The 12,089-nt window shown below is 29.3% G+C and overlaps 1 protein-coding gene across 3 annotated transcripts in view; it reads left to right on the top strand.

Moving 5' to 3' along the window:
* Positions 1-2,013: 2,013 nt before the first annotated feature.
* LOC122524031 (MAGUK p55 subfamily member 2) overlaps positions 2,014-12,089 on the top strand; it is a 28,537-nt gene continuing 18,461 nt past the window's right edge. The window contains exons 1-2 of one of the 3 annotated variants that reach the window (XM_043646067.1): positions 2,014-2,434; positions 11,435-11,550. In XM_043646067.1, coding sequence (XP_043502002.1) covers positions 2,293-2,434; positions 11,435-11,550 — 258 coding nt within the window. In that variant the 5' untranslated portion in view covers positions 2,014-2,292. Of the gene's footprint in view, positions 2,435-6,170; positions 6,229-11,434; positions 11,551-12,089 lie in introns of those variants that run through there. The other 2 variants (XM_043646069.1, XM_043646068.1) reach the window with 2 other exon arrangements.

The raw sequence follows: 12,089 nt of genomic DNA, 5'->3' as shown, positions 1-12,089 counted from the left end.
TCATTATCATTCTCTTGTCGTTTCGTTGTTCACGTATCAGAGAGTTGAACCTTCCGCAAGTACAATTGAAAGTCAGCAGAGAAAGATCTCGGTCAAATGCATTACGCAATCTGCTAATTATAATCAATAAATCATAGACAAGGATGATGATGATGATAATGATGATGTTATTACTGGAATATTGATCATTGTAGGCCTATCTTATAAAATAAATCAAATGTATTGACGATAGTCGATGAAAAAGAAAGAAATAAAAATTCTATTTTCAATTTATACGATAAATTTAAAGGAAGATTTTATAACAAATTAAACAGAAACATATATACATTAAACTCAATAACCAAAAGTAAACAAATGGTTCGTTACTTTGGAAGGTTGCTGACATGATTAAAAATGGTATTGATGTGCAAATAATATTCGTTATGGCTTGTTAATTCACTCGATCATCTATTTGGCAAGCTTCTTGTATGCATGTTAATTCAACGAACCTAATTTTCTATCGATTATGAATCATATAGAGCATTATAATTATCTGCGTTATTATTAGGTTTAGTTTTTAATGTATAGTGAAACAAGGTGAGATAAGAAATAATAATTTTTAAAAAAATATTATGCAAACAATTTTTTTTTTGTTAAATATAATGATAGAGGTATTAAAAGCTTTAAAATGAATACATGTCTTTCTTCAAATTGTATAAGTAGATTTTATAACGAATAGGTTTTTATAAAACGATATACACACATTATCTATTTAAAAGTAAAATAAAAATATATGTAATTCTGTATATGAATGTAATGACAATCAAATGAATGAAAAAAGGTACTACTGCCATCTCGGCATCATAAATCGAGCTATCAAAAATGATCTTCAGAAACGTGTTACCGATAGGCCTTATACCTGGCGGCAGGCAACCCGTTCACTGTCTTCGTTTGTTACGTTTAGTTTGTCTTACTTACCACAAGATGGCCATAGCTTGAAAATGAAACGCGTTGGATCAAACAAGGATAGTAATAACAATGATCGTAATCAAAAAACATAACAATAATTTTGTCCAACCAAAAAAATTCACAATAACAAGAAATAATTTCATTCTTTCAAATGAAAAAAAAGAAACAAAAAAATCATAATATTTTCTTAAAAAACGATTTAATCAAAAATCTGTAATATCAATTAATACTACCAAATAAATAATTAAATAATAATAATAATAATTATACAAAAAGAAATCATTAAAAGCGTATAAAATTTTTAATAAAAAATAAACATAAGATCAGAATGATTAATTGTAAGATTGTAAGACCATTCTAAAGACCAACCCTTAACACACAAGGCCAGTGGAAGTTATCGGGAGGTGAAATCGTTGGAACGTACACAAAGAGATGGTTCGAAAAGCGAATATGCGGATTACGAGCAGCACCCTTTCGTGGTCGCGTTTTACTATCGATCGACCATGAACAGATATAAGCAGGTATTCACGTTGCCACGAGTAGAGGAACCACTCGCTTGCGTGAAACAAGAAGAGTGAGTGAGAGAGAGTGAGACAAAGGGGAAAGAGAGAGGGTGAAAAAGCCACCCCCTTTGGTAGCACAACGTAGTGTACAACCGCTGACAGAGAGTCAACGAGTACGCGCGGATTGCTTTATTCGATCATTCTCATTTTCTCGAACACTTTATTTGACTTTTTTACTTCGTTATTTTTACGACTCATTCAAAATTCAACATCCCCTAGTTTTGTTATTCTAACTTTTTTGATATTTCCGTTTTCGCTTTCTTCTTTTTTTTCTTTTCATTTATTCTATCGATCTTACGAAATATTATTGATATTTCTTTATCTTTTTACATTTTTTTTTTTCACAAAAATCTACGAAAAATCATCGAAATCATACTGTTTGATACGTAACACGTAACGGAGGGATCTATGAATAGATCTTGGACTTCCGCCATTTTCTGACACGCTTAGTACTCGTTATATACCCACTCATTCGCGTTTAACATCCTCGTCCTCGTCGTCGTCGTCGTCGTCGTCGTCGTCGTCGTCGAAATTTTTGTCATTAACGTTTTGATCGGTGTCTCGTCATTATCGTGAATCGAAACTTTTTCTTCGCGAATTTTATGAATTTTTTTCCTCGACAATCTTCAAATAGCATTGGATAGTCATAGAAAAGGAAGAAAACTGGCTGGATTAACGGTATGAGAATGTTTTCGAGTGAGTGGTTTTTTAAGGAAACAAAAATATCTTTAAGGATTCTAATGGATGATGATCGGTCGAGTAATATCGAGATAAAACGGTGATGCCAATCTACTCACTCGACGAACTTATCGAGCGAGAAATGACGTCAAAAAGGGATGTCATCGAGGATATCTGCGGATGTTCCGCGATATCCTCTATCGTGCAAAAGAAAGATAATCTTGGACACTTCAAATCCACTTCGGGTGAGTAATTTTTCTCTTCTATTCTTTATATTTACTCTTATCCAATGCTTTATCCCCCGTTTTGTTCCTTTGCACTTTTCTAAGTGGATTTTTCTATCGATTGATCAAAATTTTTTATTCTCATTCTTTCTCTCTCTTTTTTCTTATTACAAAGGGGGCCATCAGGTAGATTATTATTTTCAACTGAAAATAATTATTTCAAAAGTATTATGTAGTTTAGAAAATTTGTGATCGATTTTTAAAAACATTAGATGTACGTACATTAAAAATATCAATCAGTATAATCATTTCGGGCAATTAAGTGAACTTAATTTATGATATAATTATAACTATTTTTATTCATAACTAATCTAGGATGATAATTAATTTATGATTAAAATTATGGATCCAATATAATCTTGACAATCGAAGGTTTTAAAATACGAAAAGATTTTTTGGTATCCAAAAATGTTCTCAAGGAGGTTAAAGAAATGAACTCAAGGATGAACAAACTTTTCTATGCAAAAAAAAGGTTGAATACTTTATAATACTCGAGTAAATAGATCGTCAAGGGCCTTGATAAATTATTAGATTTATTTTCTTTTTTCTTATTATTGAGAGTATCAAAAAGTTTGTTCATTATTATCATTAAACTTTGAATAAAAATATTTTATCAATGAGACACGAACGTAATCATTTTTATTTTTAATAATTTAATTAAAGATTTAAATTATGAACCTTTAAATTAAGAAAAATTGAAGGATGAAAAGTAGGAAAGAATTTTTTTGGTACCTCTAATATATTCTCGCTAAATTGTTTTTGAACAATTTGATTATAAAGATAATTGAACTTTTGTATCTAGAACAATTGAATATTTTATATGTAACACTTGAGTAAATTGTCAAGGTCTTTGATAAAAAACGGTCTCTATAACGTTGGACGATCGATATCCCACGCACGTGTTCTCGCAAAGGTGAAAAATCAATTGATGAGAAAGATACCCTTTCTAAAGAAACATTTCTATTGTAACCTTGATCGTTCGATCGTATCACCCCATTGAAAATTAATTCTCGATAGTATTTCATTTTCTTTATTTTTCTTTAATGATAATATAATTTTTATATTATAATTTTTTATAATTTTGGTATATCGTGGAATATTTACGATTGTTCATTCGTTTTTTTCTTTTTTTCATTTATTTTAGAGATATCCAGTTTATCATAATTTTATGAAATAAATATATATCGTACAGTTATTTTATATAACTGACAATTACGTCGCGTAGAATTTTTTGAACAGTGAAATTCAAGGTCCAATTTAACTTCAGCATTTATGAAATATCGTTCGACGGTTTACCCACGACTAAAAAGTGAATTTACAGAAGAATCCGTAATAAAGTACCCCTTTGTCTACGCTCTCGATGCAAAATAAACATAGCCTTCATTTTAAAACCTTGAAACGTTTAACAATATATAACTTACATTTGTTAACAACAAGAATTTTCAAAACTGTGCTTTACATAAATGAAACATAGATACGTTCAAACGTACACATAAAAGTCACGAGAAAATATTCGCAGGAAATAAAATTGATAAATATTATTGATTTATTCCTGTAAATATTAATACAAAAAATTCAGCTTAATTTTACAAAAAGAAGAAAAAGATATTTAATAAAATATTTAATTTAAATAATTGTATAATGCTTATTCGTTTGAATAGAATTCATTGTTTTTACGGATACACACACATATACACACATACACAAATATTTCGTATTGAAATGTGAATAAGAGTTACGATGACCTTGAATGAGAGTAAGTGGTTTGTGAAACGATCCAAGAGAAGAAAATTTCATTTTTCTAAAGGCAAAATTCTCCGCAGATCTTGAAACATATACGAGACGTCTGGCTTTTCGTGTATCGTTTCTATCACTGTGTTTCCTTGATGTTTCTCTTCCACCTTCTCCCCCTCTTGTCTACATTCTTTCTTTCTTAATTTATTTCTCCCCTCCAAAGATATTCAAAGAGCAGCTGCTACGTTTCCGAATCCATCGACCCTTCTTCTCACAGTCTCGAAATCTCTGTCGGCAGTTTGAAACCGGTGGCGCTTATGGTTTCACTTCTTTTCTTATTCTTCGAAAATAATTTTATTTTATTATCTATATATTCATTTCTTCTTTTTATATATTTCTTAATTCTACGTCATTCTTGACAAATCTTCAAAAGTGTAGTGCATTTAAGAGTGTCTTTTCGGATTACTACTGTTTCTTTTCTTTTTATATCCTTTAAATAATTGTAATGATCGATTAAAACTCTTACAAAACAAACCCTAATGCAATCTTGAAAAAACTTGAAAAGTGCAGTGAAATTCGAAATGTTCTAAGATTCAAATTTTCAATTTTAATTTATACTTTCTTTTCGTATGTATAAGTAATTTCAGTAATCAATTGCGAACCTAACATCAACACAGCCGGTAGTTTGAATTTGGTAGCGCTTATGGTTTCATTTTCTCAGAAACTATTTTAAAAAGTCTTCAAAAGTGTGTGTGTGTGTGTGTAATGTAATTTAAAATATTCAATTAAAATTTCGATTAAAATCTGTACATATTTTGGTATGATCATAAAATATTGTGATGATCGATAAAAAAAATGTGTATCGAAATATATCGTTAATCGCAAATCGATCGATACGACATTCAATAGGTTATTCTTTATATAGTATGTTTTTCTTAAGATTAAAATATGGATTTTAATTTTTACTTTCTTATCGTACGTATAAATAATTGCAATGATCGATATCAAACCTTACGCAACCCTGTCGGCAGTTTGAATTCAAACCTATGATCATATTCGATATTAATTTTTGTCATTTGCTTTTTTTTTTATCCGTCATCCCAAAAATTTGTCAAAAGTTCAATGTAATTTAAAATATTCGATAAAAAATTTCAATTAAAATCATATACATTGTTTTGGTATAACTATAAAATATTGTAATGATCGATAAAAAAAAATGTGTATCGAAATATCTCGTTAATCGCAAATAGATCGATACGATGGTATCCGTTAATTCTTGATACCAACAACACTTCTAGTGTCTAATATGGGCGCGAATATTTTCAAAGTACACACACTTCCGTAAGGTGTCGCTTTCAGTCCTCGTGTTTAGACCAAAGGCCTGAGGCCCAATCCAAGTATAAGACAGTTCTTCCATTCACCGCAAGGAGGTAACGAGAAAAGCGGTTGTAGAACAAAACGTTGCTTTATTTTCAACTTTCCCCCCCACCTGAATATTCCTCTCGTGACAAGATCTACCGCTCATACTCGATGTTTTCATTCTCAAGAAAATGAAAGTGATCATCGTTTCAAAGGACTCAGGATAACAGAGATTGATCATGAAAGAAGATAATTGATTTCATTCAAAAGTGATCATTATATTTTAATCGAGTAATTTCAGTGTTCTAGAACATGTGAAAATCGTTATTCTTAAGTGACACACTCCGTTATAGTAATTATCGAACAATATGATTGATAAATTTGAACTTTGAGTTCGTTGAAATTTAACGATTTTTGCGGGAAATTATTTTTCTTATGTGTTATCACGTATGTAAGCAAGAACACTTGAGTATAGTATTTATCTTTTATGTGTTTAAACATATATGTAGAGAAGAAAATTGAATAGAAGAATTTTATGCTAAACAGCAAGTTGAACATCTTCAAAATGGTTTTCTTCGGGAGGAAAGAAAAAATCGAAGATCGTCGATTACTGGCTAGCATGGATGCGGTCAATGGCGCGAAAATATATCAAGTTGAAAATGGTAATATTAATTATTTTGTTAATAGTTTAACATTTAAATGATCTAACGTATAACTATTATGATAAAGTTTAAACTTAACTCAACGAATTAACTAAAAACATCGTTATTAGAAAAATAAATATTTATATATTTCATAAGAAAACATTTTAAAATAAAATGTAATAAATAATAAATGTAATAAATTATATTTATTTTTATTTATTACTTACATATATTTGTATTACAAATATATATTATTATTTATATTAAATATAACATAAAATGATTCACCGAAGATATTATCAACGAAAATTACATGCTCGTGATACTTTCAAATATTTCTTTTTCAAAATATTTCCCATAACTTCCACTTGACACGCAAAACGTTTTTAGGACGAAATTATTTCTTTTTTAAATCTATCGTTAAATAGAAATATTATATTTAGACTCATCTTTATCATTTTATTTAATTTGTTTACCATCGATTAATATATATTTCTTTGATTCTACGATCAAAGATAGCATCATATTGATCATTTCTTACGGTCATTGCCTTTGTCTATTTGTGAATGTGAAAAATGAGAAAGGAGCATGTTCTTGTAGATATTATCTCATGCTATCGTATACATACACATACACATACACATACTCACATGTACATATATCTGTAGCTAACGTTATTATCGCCGCGAGAACCAGGTCGGTATTACATTATGAAACACGAACATGCGATACGAGTGTGTACTACTAACATGTGCATAATACTTTAAATAATAAGTACAGTAAAGCGTCGATTATCCGAATGTTGATTATTCGAAATATCGAAAATCCGAATAACCGTTTATCCGAATATTAAATAATTAACGTACAGTCATATACAAGATTATTTATATTTACTCCCAGTGTTAATTGAAAATAATTGATATTTGCTTGTAATGCATAATTTCAAATTTGTCTACACAAAATCCGATTATCTGAATAAATAAATAAATAACGTTTAGTCACATACATTATTCCCACTGTTGATAAAAAATAATTGACATTTGCTTATAGTGTTAGAATCTTCACAATTTGTCTACGCAGAAACTTATTATAGAATTATTTTTATACTTTCAAATTGATATCAATTTTATTAGAAAAGAACATTTTATTTTTAGATAAATATTATTTGACTTAAATCATCAAACATTGATCTCACAATAATATTTGTTATTATCTAACAATAAGATATAATAAAAATACAATGATTATTTTTATAAGTAGTATTTAATTTTTGCCCATCTTTTGCATCTTTTAATGCTTTTGAGACGATTAGGCATATCTCTAGAGACATACTTTCTTATCAGTTATGCCAAATTTTACATCTCTTATATTAAAAAATATGTTTCTGTGTATAAGAATGTGGAAATATTGTATTATAAGAAAATATTGATAATTTTCAATTGACAATGGAAGTACGAACATTTCTGTAATTCATTGTATGTACATACTTCACCTATATATTTTACAGTACTTATATTATTGAACATGTATCCTAATTGCTTCAAATACTCGAGTTTAAAGACCAGTTCGAGTATCTGAAAACCGATTCTCATTTAATTTTTTATCTTCGTATCTCGTACTTTTTGTACCTTATATATATTTTATTTTTTCTCTTACCTTGCCTTACATACAAATTTATGCATGCGAAATTTTTTTATGTATTGGATTATGTAAAACAGGGGTAACCTCAACACATAGCGAAGCTGAAAATGTATCAAGTATTGATTTAAAATGGATAAAAAATCGAAATGAAATAAATGTTGCACAAATATTCATGTTGAAGAGAATACATAATTTAGTAGTATCTAAGAACATCTAATTTTTAATATTGCATTTTCCTTATTATTGGATACATATTCATATACTTATAAACCATTCAGATTAAAAAATTACTTAACTTTTATTCAATCTGTGATATATAATTCGAAATTTCATTATTTCAAAACGATTATCCGAAAAATCCGATTATCAAAATAAATTTATTTCCAAATTTATTCAAATAATCGACTTTACTGTTCTTATCACGAGTTCATCGGTGTACTTAACAAATATCGGTGCAATTTTATCATTCATATTACGTGAACTGTACATATATCTCATGATTCTTTTTTTCAAAACAATGGTAACAATAGATGCAACATAATTGAATATACCTAAAAGAAGGACGTATGTTATAACCAACTGTTTCTTTCATTACAATAGCACGAAATGAATTGTTTTCAAATGTTCTCCTAGGAATTTTTTATTATTTTATTATATAATATACACCATTCTTCTAGACTTCTATCCAATAAACGTTTTTATGACTTTGATGTCTATTTCATGAAATAATTATTTTTGGCTTTTATTTTGTTCTTATAACAAGAGATCATTTAACAAAATATTTCACAACGTACGATACGAAGATTACGAAGAATCTTAATAAACCGATTTAAAATATCAAAAAATAAATAGATACAGGTAGATAAAAAAGAAAAAAGAAAAAAATTAGAAAACAAAATGATAAAACGAAAAGTAAACAATAATCCTAAATGCTTCTAATTCGTTCTAAACAATAAAGATAAGCTCTAAATGAAACGTATACGCAACCCGAACCGTTCGTTGTGGGTGAACTTTAATATCCAGATAGGTAGCGTGAAAAAAGACGAAATACGATAACGGAACAACGAGAAATTTTATCTCGTTACTCCTCACGAAACACCTTTCGGGATGTATGAAACCGTAGTAACATTAGAATTCGTAATATATCAACGAAAAAAAGTTAAGTATAAAACACCGCCTAAGGTTTCCATCATATCGTTTTTCATAAGAATAAACAAGAAGAAATTATGTTATCCTATTTCCAAGTGAATTATATTAATCAACATCTCGTTTGTGGCCTCGTTTAATTGTGTCTTCTATGCACATATACCGATAATCGAAAACAAAGCTTCCTACGTCATACTAATGCATACATACTCGATAGTATGACAGTAGCACGCGATGCTAATAGAAAAGCACTTATGTCAGAATTCTATCATTAGTATAACACGGCACTTGAAAGACCTTCAAACCTTGATCCAAATAAGTAATATTAAGAGATAGAAAAGATGATTCGAATAGATATGTAGATAATATTGAAATAGGGAAAAAGTTTCTTCGTTTTTTTATGCATAACTGAAACATATTTTTATCATAATATATTTTATCCAATCTTTTCCAAATGGTATAAGATTGTCTTACAGTCGATGTTTAATATTTTTTTTATCGATGTAATGACTAGTTCGTTTAAATTTTTCCATCATTTTATTAATTTTTCCAATGATTGGTCAACCGAAGCCAGATGCATCTTTTACATCAATTTTTTCAGGTCGAAAACGTTTGAATCAGAATTGTGTCATGCTTGCTGATACAATCATGTTTATAAACATCGTAAACATTTTTAACAATTTGATTCGTATTCTTCCTCTTTTTGTAATACAATTTCAAAAATATGTCCAATTTCTTCTTCATTTTCACTCATTTTCAAGACTCGATAACTTTTGACCGAATAAACAAATATCGCAACTTTCTTCTTAATTATTCTGCAACATGTTATTTCTCAAACGCACGCAAGTATTGTCAGATCTGATTAATATAACCAGAGTTATGCGATTTTAAATTCATTTAAAGTGAAAATACGAAGAAATTTTTTCTCCGACATAATATATGGGATGTTTCTGGGAACTGGGACGTGTTGCTGCTTATTTTTAAGTAAAAATAGAAAAAAAATGTGCGTAACTTCCACGCGTGATAGAAGTGAAACTCTTATTATCATAAGAAAAATAATCAATTGATTCATATATACAGTGAATGTTTCTTAAAATTGTACAACATTATGATTACTAGATTTTTGCTTGCAAACTATTTATATAGTGTATCTAGAATGAAGACAATTTAGAAATAAATACATTAGTATAACTTAATAACATATTTTATAAGTTTCATTTAAAAGCTTTATTAATAAAAAGTGAATTAAACAAATACGAAAACAATGTATAGAAAACCCTCGTACTTTAAAATCGTACACGTTAATACAACTGTAATAACAAAGAAATACCATATCTAACGATTAGCAATCCTTTGTTTTTACTGTTATTTAAATGTTTTTAAATAATATTAATTATTATTTAATAATACCCTTAATAATTATTTAAGGGTATATTGAACACATTAAAGGTATATCACATCCCTACTCATCTTTCCATAAACCAATGCATTTCGTAATAACTATCGATCGATGTATCTCACACACACACACACACCCACACATACACCACTAAAACTAAACTCTCCATAATTTCGTTCAACTGTCGATCGACTGTTGGTTTTATATCATTTTGTCCCTCTCTCTCTCTCGTACCTGTACGTTCCCTCTCTTTTCATGTCGTTTCATAAAATTTGATCGTTACCGTTGCCTATACCATATATTGCATATTACTTCCTATAACCTTATTTATCGAGTGGATGCACCGATGCACCCGCCAAACTCATTTGCACTTTATTCCTTAACGCAACTTCATTTTTTTTATTTTTTTTTTTTTTTAATTTAAAACTAATCTATTCCTTTTTTTTATATTCCGCGTGTAAAAATATTATTCTAATATCACGTTAATAAAATTGTCTCATTTATAAAAGATCAAATATCTCTTACAGTTGTTTACTTGCCAAAGTATTGCAGTGTTTCGTAATAAGGGTTGTTCCTTATTAGACATAGTTACCCCATATCCTATTTTATTTCATAAGAAAGAACAAAAAATTAGCTGATCGATAATGACGAAAAGAAAGAAAAAATAAATAATAAAAAGAATATATATATATCGACCGTCAAAATTCGATAAAACGCGTGGTACTTCAGCCACCTGTAGCTATTCTAATATTGATCCATGGTCCGGAAGATGGCCACGCCCGAGGAAGAGGGGTAGAAAGGGAGAGAGAGAGATATTATCGTTACGATCCCCCATTTTCCACCCTCTCTCGTAGCTGTTCTGCTACAACCGCTGCTGCCACCCTCGTTTGTAGCTGCTGTAGCTGCTCTGTCGTTATTGCTGGTGCTGTTGCTACTTCTGCTGCTACTGTTGCTGCTGTTGTTACCATTATTGTCTCGCACACACACACATAACCTCGAAACAAGTTATGGAAAAGTGCGCGGTTGTTACTGTTCCAGCCGCGTTCATGCACGTACGTGAAAATCTCGAGGAACTGGGAAAAGTGGCCAACGACACGGATCTGCTCTTTCTTAAGGGTCTACTCGACAGCCCTGTTGTAACCTCTCTCGTTAAGGTGAGTCTTCTTCATCTCTGATTATTCCATTTTTATCTTTCTCTGTTTTTTTTCCTTTTTTTCGGTACCGATCTTCTCATACATATAAAGTGGTTTCATTTGAAAACTTAATATTGTCAATAATTCACAATATTTTAAGTATATTAATTAAATAAATCATTTTCTTATTTGTCAGATCATTTTTCTGCTGTATCTTGTAAATAAATTAACAGAATTTTAATTATTTTTTACTGTAATCGGACACAAATTTGTGTTACTTTGAAATGATGTATGACGTAATACATGCGTCAGGGTTGCATTTTATTTGTTTTATCGCATTTTAAAACGTATCATCTTGTTTAGAAAAAAATAAAATAAAATGAATAATTTGTTGATTATCCTGATAATTTGTAATCGCGTATTATGAACTCATTAATCGAATGAAATGTTTTTAAATCTGTTAAACGTGGATTTTTATGATCTTTAAAATGATATATCAGAAAGTAACGAGTACCATTTAAAGTTTTAAAGTAGGGGTAGTTGGAGTGAAAGTGGTGAAA

Source organism: Polistes fuscatus, unplaced genomic scaffold (genome assembly GCF_010416935.1).
Source record: "Polistes fuscatus isolate 324 unplaced genomic scaffold, CU_Pfus_HIC Scaffold7, whole genome shotgun sequence".
Classification (NCBI taxonomy): domain Eukaryota; kingdom Metazoa; phylum Arthropoda; class Insecta; order Hymenoptera; family Vespidae; genus Polistes; species Polistes fuscatus.
The sequence above is the reverse complement of the archived record's forward strand: the minus strand, read 5'-3'. Positions and strand labels throughout refer to the sequence as shown.